This window comes from Ruditapes philippinarum, unplaced genomic scaffold, assembly GCF_026571515.1.
Source record: "Ruditapes philippinarum isolate M1 unplaced genomic scaffold, ASM2657151v2 ctg2074_1_1_1_1, whole genome shotgun sequence".
NCBI classification, from domain to species: Eukaryota; Metazoa; Mollusca; class Bivalvia; order Venerida; family Veneridae; genus Ruditapes; species Ruditapes philippinarum.
In genome coordinates this window covers 60,942-83,994 of record NW_026861518.1, presented here as the reverse complement: position 1 = coordinate 83,994, position 23,053 = coordinate 60,942, and the positions used below count along the sequence as shown (strand labels likewise).

The following is a 23,053-nucleotide window of genomic DNA, read 5'->3' as shown; positions in this document are numbered from 1 at the left end:
CAATAGTAAATCCGACCTAAATTCTGGATTTTCTGTTCAACAAGATTACTCCGACAGAGTGAAAAGACATCGAAGAATGCTAGGTGAACGTATGATTGAAGAACGTAAAAGGGGTCACTAAGCATCAGTTCGATTTGATAAACTGTTCATTAACGATAGTATCTACAAATTTGATGATCAAACTGACCAGATTGTTTACATAGGAAAACGGTCAATGTTTAACGCAGAAGCACGTGGTCGTGGGAATCATCAAATTAACCCCACTCAACGATCGGACGATAGCGAGCGCGGGAATAGTCGCGATACCAACGAAGAGTCACATGATGGAAGTCAGCCAATCGAGAACCGCACAGATAGCCGTGACGACATACCTGACTTTATAACATCCAATGAATAGGGGCTTGGCCGAAGTCCAAATATTACTCATCAATATAAACAAATAGAAATAAAATGTGGGTCATGGAACGTTTGTGGATTAAATGAATTTAAAAAAGAATGATGATTTTCTTAAGTTTCTGAATACTTTTGATATTTTAAGTACATGTGAAACATGGAGTATATTCAAAGGAGAATTCGATAATTTTGTAAATTAATATGTGCATTTTGACTTTGCTAGGATAATGAAAGATAATGCATTGAGGAACAATGGTGGAATTAGTATTTTCGTGAAAAGTACTATTCATAAACGTATATCAATAAGACAAATCTTTGATCATTTTGAGAACTGTGTTGTACTATACTGTAATTTTTCAAAAATATTTGACTGTACTGACATTATCATGTATTTCACATATATAAGTCCTGAGGGAAGTTCTTACTATAATGATACAGACGATAAAAACGGTATCAATGAAATGTTTAGTCATTTTAAACAAATTACATATGAATACCCGGACACCATGTTATTTTTGTCAGGTGACCTTAATAGTCGATGTAATTTTTTTTTAGACTTTATCCCATGTGATAATTTAAATTTTATTTTTGGTAATACTGACTATAATGGTAGTACTTTTGATATTGTACGTCATAGTAAGGATACTATACGTGGTAATAATTATGGTAAATGTTTAGTAAATTTATGCTGTATTTTTAATATTCATATACTTAATGGTCATCTTCCAAGCGATAAAAACGGTGAATTTACTTGCTTCTCAAATGATGGATCGAGTGTTGTTGATTTTATGACAGCATCTTCTTCTCTATTTTCATACATTAAAGATTTTTTGGTTCTTACTAGAGATGAATCTGACCATTTTCCTATATGTTGTACTTTTGTGTTTCATAAAAAATCTAACAATGCAGATAGCCAAACTGCTCAAATATAATTGAACACTTTTGATAGATATAAATGGCGTGTGTCTGCAGGTACAGATTTCTTGCAAAAATTTAGGGAACTGTTTCATAACCACTACACGATGATAATGGAATCAATTGATAACTCTGTCAATTCTACGGTCGACTGTATTACTTCTATTTATAAAGATGCTGGAAAATGCATGCTTAAGAAATTTTGTTTTCATTCGTCTCAACCTCCGTGGTGGGATAAACACATGTAATGAGTTTAAAAGCAAACAAATACGCGGCGCTACGCACATTTAGATTAAGTAATTCCTCGTCTGACTTACGAATATATAAAGATAAACGAAATAGGTTTAAAGACTATTGTAATGTACGAATATCTGAATATCAGAAATTTAATCGATTAGAACTAGTATCAAACAGTAACAACCCAAGTTCTTTTTGGAAATTATTGAAGAAAGGCAAAACTGTTACTATGTCTGATCCTAGTATTTCTTGTAGAGAATGGTTCAATTATTTTAGAGATTTGTTGTTTGACGAAAAGTCAGTGTTTGTTGATCCTTATGTTGGAAACGAACATGATTCCGCCGATGAAACAGCTCAGACATTAAATGAACCATTCACTTTGCTAGAAATTAAACATTCTATATCTAAATTAGTTAATAATAAAAGTGTGGCCCATATGGCATTCCGTCCGAATTTTATAAACATACATCAGATGAAATAGCGCCTATTCTGCATACACTATTTAACAAAATACTCGAAACAGGGCAATTTCCAATATCTTGGAGAAATAGCATGATTACACCAATTCATAAATCAGGGCCAAGTAATAATCCTGGTAATTATCGCAGCATATCTATTACAATTACATTATACAAAGTCTTTACAGGTATTATAAATAAAAGATTATACGATTGAGACGAAAATCAAAGAAAAATCGATGAATCTCAGGCAGGATTTAGGCGTGGTTACTCGGCTATCGATAATGTTTTTTGTCTACAAGCAATGGTTCAAAAATATCTTTCTAAAAAGGGTGGCCGCTTTTACTGTCTCTATGTTGATTTCCGTAAAGCATTTGATAAAGTGAATCATTCTAAACTTTCCTTGTCACTTGAAAAGAAGGGCGTTTTTGGAAATTTTCTTCGAGTTCTGAAATCAATGTATTTCATCTCACTTCATGTGTTAAAACAACTGATTTGTTTAACAATGTTATGATAACTGAATTATTTCTCTGTAACATTGGTACAAGGCAAGGTGATAAGACAAGTTCGACAATTTTTACATTATTTATAGACGAGTTATCTTCCCTTTTGAGAGAGAAATGTGGCACAGGCATTTTCATTACAAATGATATTCCTGATATTCTTTGTTTAATGTTTGCAGATGATGTTCCAAATTGTGCTGAAACTGCTACTAAATTACAACAACAACTTAATGTTATTGATCAATTTTGCTTGAACACAGGCATGAAAATTAATCTTGACAAAACAGAGATAATTGTATTTCAAAATGGAGGTCGTCTTTGATACAATAATCAAACCTATTCTTTGTTATTGGTCACAGATTTGGGGGTATGAATTGAGTACAACTATAGAATCTGTTCATAATATGTTCTGTAAGGGTTTATTAAATGTTCGAAAAAATACAGATACAAGCATGGTGTTAGGTGAATGTGGTAGACTCCCACTTTGTATTACTTATTATACAAATTGCATCCGTTATTGGTGTAAGCTATTAGTTATGCCACCATGCCGTTACCCAAAACAATGTTATTTAATGTTAAAATCACTAGATGAAGCTGGAAGAACTTGTTGGGCTAGCAAAATACAAATACTTTTGTATAGTTACGGATTTGGTTACATTTAGATTTCTCAAGAAATAGGAGATGTGAATATTTTTGTTAGCATTTTCAAACAACGCATAATAGATTGTTATACTCAAAATTGGCATGATAATATTAACAATGCCAGTAGATGTCACCATTATTGTTATTTTAAAAGCTTATTAAATGTAGAACGGTATCTTCTAATAGAAATCCCTGTAAAACATAAGAAGGCATATGCTAAATTCGATGTTCAAATCACAAACTTAATGTTAAAATCGGTAGGCATTTAGATATACCTTTTCAAGAACGCTTTTGCAACTTTTGTCTTGAAAATCATTTAACTTATCATATTGACTGTGAATATCATGCTTTTTTTCATTGAAAAAAAAAACATTTAGAAATTAGAAATACCTATTTACTAAACTGGTATAATTCCGGAAATGAATTACATAACTTTTATGAATTACTTTCATCAAATGATATTTTTATAATTTAGAAAATCTCTACTTATATTTACCACCTCATGATATCTATAGCACAGTAGCATTTAAATGTAATGATTGTCAAAACTTGTAAAAGACACAACCTTATAATGTTAAATATCATATTTTGTATGACATGTATTTTGGGCCGGTGGCCTTTATTTTCTGAAGAAATCTTTTGAATTGACTTGATTTACAACAGGAGGAGTTTTTGACAGCATATTAAAATGCATGTCAAGAAAAACAATGCCATCTACTCGTTATAAATGTTGTTGCACGAAAATCACGAAAATGCTAATCTATAAACTGTGAAATGCCCAGTCGAACATAGATATGAATAAAAAGAAACATAGCAGAATGTAATTTTAATACATTTGAATATACAAATATAATTTTAAAGACTTTTTTCGATTCAAAATTAATATGGAAATATAAATAAGCTAATTGTAAACCTTTCCTCTGTCTCTCGACGGTTATTGTTTCCAAATGTCCAGTGATGGTTGAATCGTGAGCACCTTAAATATACAAGAAAGATACACTTTATCATTTTGTCAAGAACAATATAACAATATCTTTTTATCAAATTATTCACTTTCTTTATTCAATCACTTTTTCAATGATCGTATTCTGTGTATCACGATAAATTAGGATAGGTGTTATATTTAAAATATTCTTCATATATCAGTCAAAACCATTTCAATATAATACATCAAATGAACAAACTAGATCTATATAAAAAACGGTTTCATTTTAATAAATCATTCGACGGGCGTAGTTTTGTATTTTGCTTCTCTTATATATTTATGTACTGTATGCCTCAAGATCTTTAAAAATGACCGAACACGGCATTAACCGCTCGGTCACCTTGATAAAGCATATGAAATATCAATATATCACCAGTGACCTCAGTAATTAAAACAATGTTTATTACCCGTATTTTCTAACAAATGATGAGATAACTAGAACTGTGTCCAAAGGACAAGGATGCCCCCACTGACAACATATATATTGTATATAGTGAAAAAATGAACAAAGGGCCATAATTCTGTTAAATTTGGTCGCAGCGAAAATTCCTTCCTTTACTGCCATCTACACATTAAGGTTGTTCATCCCTGGAAGGTTAAGCAAAATCTGCCATCTGGTTTAAGAGGGGTTGCCTATATGGTATATAGTGAAAACATCAACACAAGGCCATAATTCTGTTAAATTTGGTCGCAGCAAAAATTCCTTCCTAAACTACCATCTACACATTAAGGTTGTTCATCCCTCGAAGTTTAAGCAAAATCTGCAATCCGGTTTAAGAGGAGTTGCCTTCACAAAATTCCTATATTGTATAAAGTGAAAAAATCAACAAAGGGCCATAATTCTGTTAAATTTGGTCGCAGCAAAAATTCCTCTCTTTACTACCATCTATAAATTAAGGTTCATCCCTGGAAGTTTAAGCAAAATCTGCCATCCGGTTTAAGAGTTGTTTTAACAAGATTTCGGGACGTATGGACGGACAGACGTAAGTGCAACGCTATATGCCCCCCACTTTGTGGGGGCATAAAAACCCTAATTACCATAAAGCCTATTAAGATTTTATCTATGATACACGCGTGCTTTAAAATAGTCTCGAACTAGATTTTTCAACATTGATTAAACATGATAACCAGAATTAATCGAAATTGCTGTGTATCAATTGATATAGTTTTGAAACTATGTGTTAACTTACGGTTAGAAAAGAGATTATGTATACTTTATGTTTTATGTTATAGGAACTATTTCACGTCCGGACATTGAAGAGTGCTTAATCATATCCACAGTGAGAGCATTATATAGATCGGTGAAAACCTACATAATTGTGTCCTATGAATGTTCGATATTATTGTCAGTTATAAGTAACCTTGTGTTTAGATGTCAACTATAAAAATGTTTCAAAAAAGAGCTATTTCATCGTCACATACATACATGTATATCGTTAAATGTGACCACATTGATAATATATGAAAAAGAATGTCCCCAACTTGTGCAACTTGTAAAAAAGATTGCTACATCGAATAGTAGTTTAGGTGTTGATTAATTAGAAATTGTTTTACAATACAGAAAGTTGTTATTATAATAATCGCATGTTTTGTCATGCTTAGCCAGACTTCTAGACATAATCAGTCCACTGCAACTATACGTAAAATGTATTATATTCCCCGATTACCTGTACAAAATCACAACTGAGTGTAATACTTGTTTTGATGAATTTAATACGGGTAATACAATCAAATTAAAAATGTTTTCATGCTGTACGCCTGTTAACTATTAAATACGATGCATAGATGTTTTGTTATTGTCACATTGATAAATGCATTTCTCAAAATTGATTATACAGGAGAAATAAATAAATTTGTCCCCGATTAGCTAAAAAAATCCAAAATGGTGTGTATAACTTGAAAAAAAAGTTTCAACATTTTAAAAACATAAGTTGGATATCATTTAAACTTACATGGCTCGCTCTTTTCCATGACGTTTTCATCTGTTGTATCCATTGAAACAATGTCAGAATTTTCTGTTATTCTGCCTTTAATAGTTTCATCATCATTGCCGTCCGTTTGTCTGTCACCTAGATTTAACAAATATTCTTTGAGCATATACTGTTCATCAAACAATTTCAAACATAGACTGTTCATCAAATAAAAACATATCTTTCCAATGAATTTATGGCTGCGGAAAAAAAAACGAATCTCAAATTGTTACGTTTAATGAACAAATTTATTTCTCAATGATACACGCTTGTTTCATAATTGCCTAGCACCAGTTGAATTTTGTCCACATAAATTAAACATGAATACGAAATAAAATTGTTCCCGATTAGCACCAATAATACGAAAAATATAATGTCCCCGATTGTTGTCAATAAAACAAATTAGTGTGTAAAATTGCTATATTGCATATTAGTAATGAGAAAATTGTTTTATAGTACAGTGAGTTTTTGCTGTCATATTAGCGTGATTTATATCCAAACTAAATTTGTAGAAATAATATGTCAAATATCGACTATTAACGCTCGACTATTCGATAAGTTGTCACAAGGGTGTTTCATTGAGTATAATAATGCTTACCTATATGAATACATAAAATTGTCCGTACAAACCCTTCAGAAGTTATGGAGATACCAGCTTACAAGCAAAAATTTACCTAGAATTTTTAAGTCAAAAAAGGGGCGTAATTATGCAAAAAAGTAAATCAGAGTTATGGAACTTGTGCCAATCATCTTAGATAATCACAGACAACAAAAGTGTGCAGTTTCAATCCATTTCCTTCAGTAGTTATGGAGATACCAGCTTACACGCAAAAACTTAACCAAGAACTTCTAAGTCAAAAAAGGGGCATAATTATGCAAAAAAGCAAATCAGAGTTATGGGACTTATGCCATTCATCTTAGATAATCATAGAGAACAAGTGTGTGAAGTTTCAATCCATCCCCTTCAGTAGTTATGGAGATAACTCTAATTTGCCTTTTTACATAATTTTGCCCCTTTTTCGAAAGTCGAAAAAGGGGCATAATTATGTAAAAAAGCAAATTAGAGTTATGGGACTTTTGCCAATCATCTAAAATAATCACAGACAACAAGAGTGTGAAGTTTCAATCCATTCCATTCAGGAGTTATGGAGATACCAGCTTACACACAAAAACTTAACCAAGAATTTCTAAGTTGAAAAAGGAGCATAATTATGTAAAAAAGCAAATCAGAGTTATGGGACTTATGCCAATCATCTAAGATAATCACAGAGAACAAGTGTGTGAAGTTTCAATCTATTCCCTTCAGTAGTTATGGAGATACCAGCTTACACGCAAAAACTTAACCACAGGGACGCCGACACAGACAAATGGGTGACTGCATTAGCTCGATTATTCTGCGAATAGTCAAGCTAAAAATGATTCAAAAAGTGTTTCCGAATAAAGTATGCGAATGCAAGAACTATTCATTTATTAGATGCCCCATTAATTTAAACTATACAAAAAATGTGTATTATAATTTAACTAACTTTGATATTGGTGAAAGTAAAAATCAGATACATAAGAATCTGAGAATTGTGCAATATGAAAATTGTATCATGAACTAAAAATCAACGATGATAAGTGTAACGTTGACGCCACAGTATATTTTCTCAAAATTGAAGGACACGAGAAACTACATAATTTTGTCACCGATTACCGTATTTTACCCATAATAGTGTGTATTGGGTCGAAAGTGATTTATAACTGATGAGTACTATGTGAAACAATATGATTTTATATAGTGTTCAAAGAACTATTCAAGTGCCATTGAATAATGTTTCGTCATAAACATAATGAAATGTATATTTGTTATAAAACATAAACGGCTTAACAAATATGACCCCGATTACCCATGAAAATCCAAAATCGTGTTTATTACTTGAGATAAATATTCAAGACATAAGATGGATATCATTTAAACTTACATGTCTCGCACTTTTCCATGACGTTTTCAACTGTTGTTTCCATTGAAACAAGGTCAGAATTTTCTGTTAATCCACCTTCTATAGTATCATCATCGCCATCCGTTTGTCTTTCACCTAGATTTAACAAATATTCTTTGAGCACATACTGTTCATCCAACAATTTCAAACAGACTGTTGATCAAACAAAAACATATCTTTCCTGTGAAATATGGCGGCGGAAATGTAACAAATCTAAATATGTTAAGTTTTATGCTGTAAGCCTGTTAATAATTTCTCAATGATACACGCCTGTTTCATAACAGCCTGGCTTTAGATGTGTTTTGTTAATTTTGAATAAATACAAGAGGGCCATGATGGCCCTGGATCGCTCCCCTGACCCATCAACCGTATCCAAACAATGTCGTACACTAGCATCCTGGCCAAGTTTGATGACAATTGAGTGGAAAATGTATGTGACCTCTAGTGTGTTAAAAAGGTTTTCCATATTTTGGCAATGTGACCTAATTTTTGACTGGAGACGACCCATATTCAAACCTGACCTAGAAATCACCAAAACAACCTTCCTGACAAACTTCCAGAATAGTTGTATCAAAACTGCAGCCACTAGTGTTAACAAGCTTTTTCTATTTTTAGCTCCTGTGACCTAGTTTTTGACCAGATATGACCCATCTTCGAACTTGACCTAGAAATTTTCAAAAAAAACCTTCCTGACAAATTTCCAGAATATTTGAACCAAAACTGCAGCCACTAGAGTGTTAACAAGCTTTTTTCTATTATTAGCTCCTCTGACCTAGTTTTTGACCGGAGATGACCCATCTTCGAACTTGACTTAGACATTATCGAATCAATCTTCCTGACAATTTTTCAGAATATTTGGATCAAAACTGCAGCCACAAGAGTGTTAACAAGCTTTTTCTCTTTTTAGCTCCTGTGACCTAGTTTTTGACTAGAATTCACCCATCTTTTAACTTGACCTAGAAATCATCACAACAACCTTCCTGACAAATTTCCAGAATATTTGTATCAAAACTGCAGCCACTAGAGTGTTAACAAGCTCTTCTATTCTAAGCTCCTGTGACCTAGTTTTTGACCGGAGATAACCCATCTTCAATTTTGACCTAGAAATCATTACAACAACCTTCCTGATAAATTTCCAGAATATTTGTATCAAAACTGCAGCCACTATAAGAGTGTTAACAAGCTTCTATTTTTAGCTCCTGTGACCTAGTTTTTGACCGGAGATAACCCATCTTCGATTTTGACCTCGAAATCATTAGAACAACCTTCCTGACAAATTATATTTGGATCAAAACTGCAGCCACTAGAGTGATAACAAGCGTTTTCTATTATTAGCTCCTGTGACCTAGTTTTTGACCGGAATAACCCATCTTCGCACTTGATCTAGAAATTATCAAAACAACTTTCCTGACAAATTTCCAGAATATTTGGATCAAAACTGCAGCTACTAGAATATTAACAAACTTTTTCTATTTTTAGCTCCTGTGACCAAGTTTTTGACTGGAGATGACCAATCTTCGAACTTGAACTAGCTAGAAATCATCAAAAAAAACTTATTGACAAATTTCGAGAATATTTGGTTCAAAACTGCAGCCACTAAAGTGTTAACAAGCGTTTTCTATTTTTAGCTCCTGTGACCTAGTTTTTGACTGGGGATAACCCATCTTCAAACTTTACCTAGAAATCATTAAAACAACCTTCCTGACAAATTTCCAAAATATTTGGATCAAAACTGCAGCCACTAGAGTGTTAACAAGCTTTTTCTATTTTTAGCTCCTGTGACCTAGTTTTTGACAGGCGATAACCCATCTTCAAAGTTGATCTAGAAATCATTAAAACAACCTTCCTGACAAATTTACAGAATATTTGGAACAAAACTGCAGCCACTAGAGTGTTAACAAGCGTTTTCTATTTTTAGCTCCTGTGACCTAGTTTTTGACCGGAGATGACCCATCTTCTAACTTGACCTAGAAATCACCAAAACAACTTTCCTGACAAATTTCCAGAATATCTGGGTCAAAACTGCAGCCGCTAGAGTGTTAACAAGCTTTTTATATTTTTAGCTCCTCTGACCTAGTTATTGACGGGAGATGACCAATCTTCGAACTTGATCTGTATTTTATTGAGACAAACGTTCTGACAAAGTTTGACAATGATCCAATCAAAACTGTGACTGCTAGACTGTTAACAACCCAATTGTTGACGAAGCACGACGCACTTCGCACGACGACGGACGCCGGACATAGCCCCATCACTATACCTCACCTTGACCACTTCGTGGTCAGGTGAGCTAAAAAGGGGCATAATTTTGTCAGAGTTATGTCATCTTTGGTGGACGTGTAGATACTGGTCACCAACAAGAATACACATTCAAAGCAATACCTCAAAGGGTATAGGAAATATGTGAAGTGGTGTAAAAAAACTTAACCAAAGTTCTTAGTTGCAAAAAAGGAGCATAATTTTTCAAAATCCAAGACAGACACAATTGACCTCTTGCCTAGAAATTGGGATGATGGTCACAAATTAGTATACAAAGTTTTAAAGTTATAACCCAAAGGTTATAGGAAATAAATGGGATGGTACAAAAAAAACCTAATTTAAAGTGTGGCACTTTACTTGACAAAATGGTTGACTTTAAAAATATACATGTTACATTTGATTACATTGGGAATTCACTGAAAAAGATGCAATGAAATAATATAGTGACATGCTTGATTTACTGTGGCAGGCAGAACTCAGTTGTGAGTTGTACAATATACATTATTTCAAACACAATTAAGCAGGTACTTGAGTAGAACCACTTACAACATTTAGCTCAAAATACTTAAATGAATAGATTTAAAGCACCTGTCTGCATAGTAATTGCTCCTGTGTCTGCATCATATTTACTTTCAAGATGTCCCTGTCTGCTCTGACGTCTGCACACTTGAGAAGCCACTAAAATCAATGACATTACAACAAAACTGCCAAATATTATCAAAGCATTTCTTGGTCCGTGACTTGGTGCTGAAAATAAATATCATAATAACAGAACAAGATAGGACTTTTGGCCAAAAATGGCTTAACTGAGGATATATTAGGTATTTGTGTAAAATGCTGAAAACTAATGTAAAATTTAACCAGGTCCTGTCAACTAGCAACGTTAATAGTATCTATTGTCCATGTTTAACAATGCGACAACCAACTAGAGCTAAATTTTATAACAGAATTTCTATATAAGTCTTTGTTATATTCAGCCCGTCCCTAGACTTGCCACTTCTTGCAAGCTATTTCTACCGAAAAGGGTTGCTTTAAGTGCAAAAAAGGTGGCATTAGCTGGAAAATGACAAAATTCCACTCTATTTACACTGTAGTGGCAAACTTACCACCAAATGCCACTATCCTTTGTTGGCATTTAGGTGGTATTAAGTGGAAAAATTTGAACATAGACTTTTTTCATGGTGGCGAAAGGGTGGAAATTGGTGAAAAATGAAACTCAGTTTATTTTGAAGGTGGAAAATGAGTAGCATTTAGTGAAAAAGTGAAACTCTAACTATTTTCTGGGTGGCAAATTAGTGGGACAAAACTGAGAAATCATTGTGCATTGGAGGGTTTAAAATTTATTTAAGTCAAAACTCTAAACTGAAATAAATCTGTTTGTAGTTTTTACTCTACCAAAGCATCAAGTGAACTTTTTATCAAAAATATTATTAAAGTTGAACAGTTAGAAAATTTATCAGAAACTCATATTTCTTAAAAATCTTTTATATTTTATATGCAATACTTAAGAATAGCATGAACATATGATTTATACACACCGTCACAAATTTGACTTAAAATTTTGAGGTGTTGTAAACTGAGTCAAAAATGCCAATTTATGCCTGTAAAATATAATTAGGACTGTAAAAGTGTACTTAATGTTTTTATTTGGAATCTGTACATTAAAAACTTAAAATGTTCTTCCATGCCCAGAATATGCATTTTTCTGCATAAAGTTTGTTGCAACTTCTATAATATTTAATGACAATCATGAATAAATTAAGTTTGACTTTGGTCTTTTCTTCTGAATGAGATTTGTCTATTTAATATTAGTTTAAAACTGATATCAGTACTTTATAATACACTTTTCATATTATGCTAACAATGATTTAAGTGAAAAATGAAAAGGGCAATAACTTCAAAAGTATACAAAAGAGTTATGGTTCTTAAACATTGCACATTACCCAAAAAGATCTATATATCTGTGAAGTTTCAAATTAATATCTCCAATACTTTTTAAGTTTAAATGATCAAGACAAAAATATGGAGAAGTACAAAAAGGGCAAAAAACCCTAAATCATACAATAAAGAGTAATGGTTCCTAGGCATTGCATAAATAAGATCTACTTATATGTGGAGTTTAAAATTATTGTCTCTAACATTTTTGTGCAATGCTTTACAGGCAAAAACTTAAAAAGGGCAATTAACCCATAACTTTGCAGGAGAGAGTTATGTATTACTTTGAAATTAAAACATGAATCAAACTTGTTAACAATAATATGTAAATGCTATTTAATAAATATACATATACAATAGTACAGCCTTCAAGATAATGAAGCACTGTGCTTTCTGTTAAATAAGCATACATTATACCTCAATCTACCAAGTGTGTGTATGAAAATAAGTCATACACAATTCAGTAATTGTCTTTCAGAGGCTTTAAATCTATTGTAAAACTTATGATGTGAAAAATAAATAGCTCATAATGCCTGATAATTTCTTATAATCAGTATAACCAGTAAGATTTAACAACACACACATACAATACAGATCTGATAAAACTACTTCCCTCTTATCTAATGATCTAGCATGGGGGTTAATAGTTTACTCATGCTGACCAGACTGTTCAGTTTCATTATTTTGGGAAAGGTAACATTATACATGTTATAATTATGTAAAATCTGTGTTTAAATAGCATGCTAAATTATCTTTCAAAAACCTATTTCTACTCAATCTATTTAGGTATTAGACATAGTTTACATTCAAATGAATGTAAAAAAATAAAATGATGGGTACTATGGTTTTTTGGATAATCCCTGCGAAACGGAATCACAATTTCAATTATGAATTGGAACTATCCTGAGTTATACAGTTGTAAAGTTTGAATTCAAATGAATCGAGGTCAGTAAGCTGTGCAAACACAAAGGAAATGATTGATATTGTATCAATTCTGGAGATATTATTTTGTTTAAAATGTACAGGTGCATATTTCTGATTTCTCAAAGAAAACATTTGAAGTCTTAGTAGTGTGGTAAATAGAAAAGAGAAGTTTTAACTGAAGTGTGAATGTGTAGATTATAACATGGGACAAGATAAACAGCAGAATCATTCCAAGTCAAAGTTTCAGTGAGTGAGGTAAACAACTTTTACATACATTTATGTAGAAACAGTTAAGTTTTTAAACAATAAAAATATAAGGTAGCATTGTATAAAAGTTTAAAAGTTTAAAAGTATAAAGTTTAAAATTCGATTTTCTTTTAACTTGACTAAAACAGAAAGTTGCATGTACATATAAAGAATGTAGAAATATCTTTATTTTTTCTTAAATATAAAATGTTAGAAATTTTAAGTTTGAGAAAAAAATGATAGAAATTAATCAGTACCGTAAAATTCCTATTTAACGCCCCCCAGGGGCTAAACATTTTCCAAAAGGGGGGCTATTATTACAACACAGTTTTTCCTAAATCCAAAAATCACTGTAAATACATTTAATGTTAGGAAGTGTTGGTAATAACATTAAAAAGTATTAAGGTTTTAAAGTTCATATTATACATATTTGTGTTTACTATAAAATAAAATGGATTCTGAATGATTTGAATAAAATTATGGCTTTAATTATGAGTTCAGCACTGATGAGTAGATTGTTTTCCATACCAAAAGGCCTGGGGCCATTATTAGGGGAGGGGCGTTTATTAGGAATTTTACGGGGTAAGTACAATATTATAAATATTTATTATGTACAAATTATTACATCAATCAAACTATAGATAACCAGGTACCTATTAATACTACACTTTGCATGCTATAAACATTTAATCCATGAGTGTCACATGGGAAGCAGATCATTATTAACCATTTTATTTGTAAGTTTCATTCCTTCATTGTTGTAATCCAGCTTTCATAGTGCAGTAGATATATAGCCTAAAGTAAGAAGCTGTTAGGAGAATGGCAGCTCATAACAGAAACAGCATTTAATAAAAATTATTCAATTTCAGTCACAAAGCAATGAGGAGCAGCCTGGAGTAATTCACTCGGTCTTTAAAAAGGTATCTTGCTTCGTTTCTCAGTTAATTCAAAGTGATTTTAGAATTCATAGGAAAGAAGTGTCATAGTACCCAAGAAGACACTTACCAGTTCTTAATAAATATAGCTATTAGTCACTATTTACAAACCTACTTTTATTTGAACTCTTTATGACACTTTAATTTGCATTTAGATTTCATTTTTAAAAAAATTAGAGTTGTATACATATTCTCAAGATTTTAAAAAAAGTGTTTCATTTTCTGTGTTTACTTTTTGGATATTGATAATCATATTTTAGGACCAAGTGATGAAAGAACTGCAGCACTATGCCTCACCTAAGGCAACAAGGCTCTTCAGAATGTTTTTCAATATACATGTAGAAGAGATTAAACGCTGCTCATTGTTTGGTATGAGGAAAGGGAACAGAGAGTTTGATGCCAGACCTGCTCTTGCAGACAAGGCAAAACTGAAGTTTTGAAAGGTAACAAATGAACTGAATTAAAATATCATTTTTGATTTTGGGTATATTTTCTGCCTTTGAGTAAATTAAAAAAGTCTGAATATACTTCTTCCATGTCTGCAACGCTGTTTTGTCAAAGTGCTTTAACCATATCTATGCACTCAACTTGAATATAGACATATCCAAAAGTCATATAAACAAGAGGGCCATGATGGCCCTGAAGTCGCTCACCTGTATAAAGGCCCCCGGAGCGGGACCAGTTTAAACCCCAGGGCTTTTATTTGAACAAACTTGGTAGACACCCATTAGAAGATGTTTCATGCTAAACATCTAAGGTCTAGCTGGTCAAGTTTTTTCTTTACACATATAGTTAAAAACAATGACACACCTGGGGCAGGGCCAGTTTGGACCCAAGGGCTTTTATTTGAACAATCTTTGTAGACACTTACTAGAAAATGTTTCATGCTTAATATCTGAACTCAAGCTATTTGGATTTTTCGAAGAAGATTTTTAAGTTTTTGCTATACACATATAAGGAAAATCAATGAGCCCCAGGGTGGGGCCAATTTTGACCCTAGGGCTTTTATTTGAACAAACTTTGTAGACACTTACTAGAAGATGTTTAATGCTTAATATCTAAACTCTAGCTATTTGGGTTTTTTCAAAGAAATTTTTGCTATACACATATAAGGAAAATCAATGTCCCCTGGGTGGGGCCAATTTTGACCCCAGGGCTTTTATTTGAACAAACTTAGTAGACACTCACTAGAAGATGCTTCGTGCTTAATATCTAAACTCTAGCTATTTGAGTTTTTCCAAAGAATATTTTTTAAGTTTTTGTTTTACACATATAAGGAAAATGAATGACCCCCGGGGCAGTGCCAATTTTGACCCCAAGGCTTTTATTTGAACAAACTTGGTAGACACTCACTAGAAGATGTTCCATGCTTAGTATCTAAACTCTAGCTATTTGGTTTTTTTTCAAAGAAGATTTTTAACTTTTTGCTTATAATACACATATAAGGAAAATCAATGACCCCCGGGGCGGGCCAATTTTGACCCCAGGGCTCTTATTTGAACAAACTTGGTAGACACCCATTACAACATGTTTCATGCTTAATACCTTAGCTCTAGCTGTTTGGGTTCTTTAAAAGAAGATTTTTTTAAGTTTTTACTATATGCATATAGGGAAAATCAATGACCCCCGGGGCGGGCCAATTTTGACCCCAGGGCTTTTATTTGAACAAACTTGTTAGACACCCATTAGAAGATGTTTCATGCTAAATTTCTTAGCTCTAGCTCTTTGGGTTCTTTAAAAGAAGAATTTTTAAGTTTTTACTATACACATATAAGGAAAATCAATGACCCCCGGGGCGGGACCAATTTTGACCCCAGGGCTTTTATTTGAACAAACTTGTTAGACACCCATTAGAAGATGTTTCATGCTAAATTTCTTAGCTCTAGCTTTTTGGGTTCTTTAAAAGAAGATTTTTTAAGTTTTTACTAAATGCATATAGGGAAAATCAATGACCCCCTGGGGCGGGGCCAATTTTGACCCCAGGGCTTTTATTTGAACAAACTTGGTAGATACTCACTAGAAGATGTTTCATGTTAAATATCTAAGCTCTAGCTTACGGACGACGGACGAAGAGTGATCCTAATAGCTCACCCTGAGCATATGCTCAGGTGAGCTAAAAAGTAAGCTAATTCTTTTAATTATTGTATTAATCATTCATAATATTTTTTGTTTTAGATTGTGTGCTGGAAAAGTGGTCTACCACCCCAAGAACAGAAATCTTGAGGGTGATTCGGCATCTCCTCATACCATCCTGGAATAGCTAAACTGAAGAAATTAAATGGACTCATTTTTTGTTATTTTTCGTGACAAAATTTTCCAATGGAGACAATAAAAAGGATTATTTTTAAAATTTTGTTTTGTTTCTTTTTTAGGGTACAGGGTACCTTTCAAGAAGTTTCCAGCTATTGCCACCCACAAGGTGGAAAATTTCTGAAAGGGTGAAATAGGAGGTATTCAGTGGAAACTGAATTTGCCACTTTCTGGTGGCAAAATGGTGGAAAAGTGTCTAAATACGCCACCAACTTTACACCCTAATGGTGGCAAAAGGTGGAAATAAGTGGCATTTAGTGGAAAATGAGTTTGCCACTCAATGGTGGCATAATGGTGGAAATTTGTCTAAATACTCCACCATCTTTCCACCATAATGGTGGCAATAAGTGGAAACAAGTGGCATCTAGTGGAAAATGAGTTTGCCACCCTAAGGTGGAATAATGGTGAAAGTTTGTCTAAATACTCCACCAACTTTCTACTCATTGGTGTAAACAAGCAAATTCGTTGAATTTATATCCCCCGCCGAGTACTGGTTATTATTAACACATAAGGCTATATTTATATATTAATCATGGCATAAACAGTAATATTCTTTGAACTTAATAAATATTCAGGGCAATAACAGAGCCATTCCTTTGTGTTAAATAGTAATATCTGGAAATGCCAATGAGATGCATGCATACTAAATAACTAATCAAGGGCCATAAATCTGAGTTATAAGTATCTGACCGGAACAAGGCGACTATATGCACATCTCCACTTTGTGTCCCATAACGTTTCATTGAATTCCAACCAGTAGCACGGAAACGATTTCATAAAGTTTCATTGAATTCCAGCCAGTAGTTACAGAGAAGTAGCACGGAAACGATTATTGCTCTGGTTGTATACTGCCTAAGTTATCAAGGGTAATAACTCTAAGTTAAAATGTCTGACCCAAACAAAGGGACAATATGCGCTTGTCCTCTTGGTATTGAAGGTTCCAATAAAGTTTCATTGAATTCCAGCCAGTAGTTGCAGAGAAGTAGCAAGGAAAGGAATATTTTTCTATATGGATACTGCATAACTAATCAAGGGCCATTACTGTGAGTTCAAGTGTCTGACCCCAACAAGGCAATGATATGCGCATCTTCTCTTGGTATTGAAGGTTCCCATAAAGTTTCATTGAATTCCAGCCCGTAGTTGCAGAGAAGTAGCGTGGTAAAGATTTTTGCTCTATATGCATACTGCATAACTAATCAAGGGCCATAACTCTGAGTTTAAGTGTCTGACTGGAACAAGGCGACGATATGCACATCTCCTCTTGGTATTGAAGATTCCCATAAAGTTTCGTTGAATTCCAGCCCGTAGTTGCAGAGAAGAAGCGCGGAAACGATTTTTACTCCATATGCATACTGCATAACTAATCAAGGGCAATAACTCTGAGTTAAAGTGTCTGACGGAAACAAGCCGACGATATGCCCATCTCATTTTGGTATTGAAGGTTCCCATAAAGTTTCGTTGAATTCCAGCCAGTAGTTGCAGAGAAGTAGAGCGGAAACGATTTTTACTCCATATGCATACTGCATAACTAATCAGGGGCCATAACTCTGAGTTAAAGTGTCTGACCGGAACAAGCCGACGATAAGCGCATCTCCTCTTGGTATTAAAGGTTCCCATAAAGTTTCATTGAATTCCAGCCAGTAGTTGCAGAGAAGTAGTGCGGAAACGATTTTTAATCTATATGCATACTACATAACTAATCAAGGGCCATAACTCTGAGTTAAAGGGTCTGACCTGAACCAGCTGACGATATGCGCAACTCCTCTTGATATTGATGATTCCCATAAAGTTTCGTTGAATTCCAGCCAGTAGTTGCAGAGAACTACTCCGGAAACGAAATTCGGACGGACGGACGGACAACGCTAAAACTATATCCCCCTCCCGATTCTATCGGCGGGGGATAAAAAGGTGGAATTAACTGGAAAATTATATACCATCAGTCCACTCCTGCTCAAATTTTTCACCATTTTCATGATTTGGGTGGGGTTTTGGTGGCATTTTGGTGGCATTATTGGTGGAAAAATTGATTACAGACAATTTTCTTAAGTCAATCTGTATCGTGATACTTATCATATCATGGACTCTGTACCGTTATACGTATAAATTTGTGAGGCGAGCGTATCGTTACACTCTTCCGTAAGATAAAGGGATTTAAATTACATTGGAAAACATTTATTTAATTGTCCTTTATTTTAGATAGATGTACAGAATGCAGACAGACCAATTGTTGGAAAAAACTTTAAGAAGGTTCGAATCAGGGCTTGGGAAATCTACAATGAGATGGACTTGAGATAATGAAGTGTTCTGATTACGGATTTATGTCATTTCATTTTAATATAATAATTATGTCATTATTGAAGCAAATCAAGTTTTATTAACATGTTATGCATTATTATTTATATTCACTAACACAGTGTCAACAGATTTAAAATAGTATTGATAGAAAACACGAAAATACTATATGATTATAATGACAACTTACCATCTTTCAGATAAACTTCTAATCTTATAACATCAGATGTCACATCAGCTGCTTTTCTTATTACAATGTAAACAGTGTTTTGGTATGATTTTGCACACCATTTATCGAGTGTCGCATTACTGCATGTCATTGATTTCTGAAAACAGTTGACAACAAGAGCACCGCTAGGCGGAGCATTATATGCCCGAAAGTGTTTTTTTTCCTTTACTAAGGATGAAGCATTTGTAAGACATTACATAAATTAAATAAAGTATTACCTCCTTCAAATAGCAATCCTCCTATAAAGTTTGAATATTGTGGGCCAAATGGAACTTATGCTCTGGAAACTGTTTTTTAGTTTTGAGGTAGTAGCTACCTTGAACTTTGACCTTGTGACCCCAAAATCAATAGGGGTGTTTACCCAATATGGACAATCATCCTATGAAGTTTCAACACTATGGGCCAAATAGAAATTAAGTTATGTTCTGGAAACTGTTTTCATTTTAAAGTAATAGTGACCTTGACCTTTGACATTGTGACCTCAAAATCAATAGAGGTATTCTACCCAATATGGACAATCATCCTATGAAGTTTGAATATTGTGGGACAAATAGACCTTAAGTTATGCTCTGGAAACTGTTGTAAGTTTAAAAGTAATAGTGACCTTGACCTTTGACCGTGTGACCCCAAAATGAATAAGGGTCTCCTACACAATATGGACAATCATCCTATGAAGTTTGAACACTGTGGACCAAATGGAACTTAAGTTACGTTCCGAAACTGTTTTCAGTTTTAAGGTAATAGTGACCTTGACCTTTGACCTTGTGACCCCAAAATCAATAGGGGTCTTCTACCCAATATGGACAATCATCCTGTGCAGTTTGAACACTGTGGGCCAAATGGAACTTTAGTTAGGTTCCGGAAACTGTTTTCAGTTTTAAGGTAATAGTGACCTTGACCTTTGACCTTGTGACCCCAAAATCAATAGGGGTCCTCTACCCAATATGGAAAATCATCCTATGAAGTTTGAATGTTTCAGGCCAAATGGAACTTAAGTTATGCTCCGGAAACCAAATTGCTAACGGACGGACGGATGTTCTTACCAGAGCTACATTATGGGGTTTTCTTTTGTTATTTCTTTTGTTCTTTTTAACCCCACAATGCAGAAAATAACCCCACAAGAGAAACGGAATGAATGAAATCAAAGACATCTATTGTTACGAGAACAGACAGACAGACAGACAGACGGACGGACGCCAGGGGGTATAACATAATATTCCCGAAATTCTTTCAGGCATATAAAAAAGAATGCTCACACAGTTCACATTGTAAAATGGAAACCATCATGTTCTAAAATGTTTGACTATGGGTATAATTTTCTATTTCTAAGCAGAAAATACTAATCATATAGTCGTATTCATTAAGACTGTGACAATCCTAATGAACTACTATTTCATGGAAAATTCAATAATCAACATTTAGAAGATGACAAAATGAGTAAAAGAAAATTAATACTTTAGCCAACACTTTATGTCAAATATTACAAGTTTTTTTTTGAATTGTTGATGTGCTCTGAAAGTTTCTAAAAAGTTATTCATTGACCAATTACAATGAATCAACTTTTGCTTCTGTGTTTTTGGCAGTTAGTACATTTATAATGTTTTAGTTTTTGTATGCAATTCAAAATATTACTTTGTTAACATTTTGCTACTTTTCAAGACAAATAATTTCATCTTCAGTACAACTATTTTCAGGTGACAAGCATCTAACATGATAAAAAACCAAACAATTTTATATGAACAAGAAACACCGCAATGCGATGAAAACCAGGTTTTCAACGACCAAGTTTTGATGTTACAGCAATCAATAGGTCAAAATGCACTGAAGTTATCGAGTAAAAGCTGAAAATTCTATTGTAAGAAAATAGCCTTCAAGACCTTGCTCCCAGATATCTAAGTGGCAATCCAAAGCTGCCACACAGCAAGTTTGGTGTCAAAAGGTCATGGTAAACTCAAGTTATTACATGAAAACTGACTACATTTTCCTTGATGACAGACACCTGGGTTAGCAATCCCATGCTGCCTCTTGATATAAGCTATCTATACACCAAGTTTGGTGTCAATAGGTCAAAGTAAACTCAAGTTATTGAGCGGAAACTGAATTTCTATTTTTAGTAACAGTATCTTGACCTTGATCACAGACACCTGGGTAGCAATCCCATACTGCCTCTTGATATAAGCTACCTACATGCCAAATTAGGTGTCAATAAGCCAAAGCAAACTCAAGTTATTGAGCGGAAACTGAATTTCTATTTTTTAGTAACAGTGACCTTGACCTTGATCACAGACACATGGGTAGCAATCCCAAGTTGCCTCTTGATATATGCTACCTACACACCAAGTTTGGTGTCAATAGGCCAAAGCAAACTAAAGTTATTGAGCGGATGCCCAAAAGTTGACGCCCGCCTGCCAATTTCGACATTACAATAACCTACCGTTGAAAACCTGGTTAAAATCTTTTTGCTTTATCTATAGAAGGAAAGTTTTCTATTCATTTCTGAAGCATAATGTGCCTTTAATGCCAAGACAAAAACAACAACAACAAAAACAAGAGGGCCATGATGGCCCTGAGGTCGCTCACTTGTATTTAGGCCCCCGGAGCGGGGCTAGTTTAAACCCCAGGGCTTTTATTTAAACAAACTTGGACGACCCTCATTAGAAGATGTTTCACGATGTTAAGTTTTTACTACACACATATAATGAAAAACAATGACACCCCCCCCCCCCTTTGGCAGGGCCAATTTTAACCCAAGGGCTTTTATTTTAACAAACTTGGTAGACACCCACAAAAAGATGTTTCCTGCAATCTAACCTCTAGCTCAATGGGTTTTTTAAAAGAAGATTTTTTAAAGTTTTTACTATACACATATAGTTAAAAACAATGACACCTCTGGGGCTCCAGGGCTGTTATTTGAACAAACTTTGTAGACACTTACTAGAAGATGTTTCATGCTTAATATCTAAACTATAGCTATTTGGGTTTTTTCAAAGAAGAGATTTTTAAAAAATTTTGCCATACACATATAAGGAAAATCAATGACCCCCAGGGCCGGGCCAATTTTGACCCCAGGGCTTTTATTTGAACAAACTTTGTAGACACCCATTAGCACATGTTTCATGCTAAATATCTGAGCTCTAGCTCTTAGGGTTCTTTAAAAGAAGATTTTTTAAGTTTTTACTATATGCATATAAGGAAAATCAATGACCCCCTGGGCGGGCCAATTTTGACCCCAGGCTTTTATTTGAACAAACTTGGTAGACACTTATTTAGAAGATGTTTTCATGCTAAATATCTTAGCTCTAGCTATATGGGATATTTAAAAGAAGATTTTTTTAAGTTTTTACTATATGCATATAGGGAAAATCAATGACCCCCGGGGCGGTGCCAATTTTGACACCAGGGCTTTTATTTGAACAACCTTGGTAGACACTTACTAGAAGATGTTTCATGCCAAATATCTAAGCTCTAGCTCTTTGGGTTTTTTTAAAGAAGATATTTAAAGTTTTTTCTTTCGGTTGCCATGGCAACCAGAGTTCTGCATGGAATTAAATTCTTTGAACAATTTTCAAAGGTGACCACCAAAGGAACATTCCTGTGAAGTTTGGATGAAATTGGCTTAGTGGTTTATGAGGAGATGTCATTTAAAGTAAAAGTTTACGGACGGACGACGGATGGACGGACGGACGCCGGACGAAAAGCGATCACAAAAGCTCTCCCTGTCACTATGTGACAGGTGAGCTAAAAAAAACAACAGGTAAAACAAGCAATTATCATAGTATTGCAAGCAATCCATAAGTCCCCTACCGGTTAGAACCCCAGCAACATTCTGATGGGCCAT

General features: G+C 33.9%; 1 protein-coding gene across 4 annotated transcripts in view; it reads right to left on the bottom strand.

Annotated features, from left to right (window-relative positions):
* Positions 1–23,053, bottom strand: part of LOC132715907 (uncharacterized) — a 60,183-nt gene that overhangs the window by 7,501 nt on the left and 29,629 nt on the right. For all 4 annotated transcript variants that reach the window (XM_060699016.1, XM_060699015.1, XM_060699018.1 and 1 more), the window contains 5 exons: positions 19,177–19,312; positions 10,933–11,091; positions 8,068–8,181; positions 6,086–6,202; positions 4,062–4,124 (listed from right to left, as the gene is read on the bottom strand). In XM_060699016.1, coding sequence (XP_060554999.1) covers positions 4,062–4,124; positions 6,086–6,202; positions 8,068–8,181; positions 10,933–11,091; positions 19,177–19,312 — 589 coding nt within the window. The remainder of the gene's footprint in view (positions 1–4,061; positions 4,125–6,085; positions 6,203–8,067; positions 8,182–10,932; positions 11,092–19,176; positions 19,313–23,053) is intronic.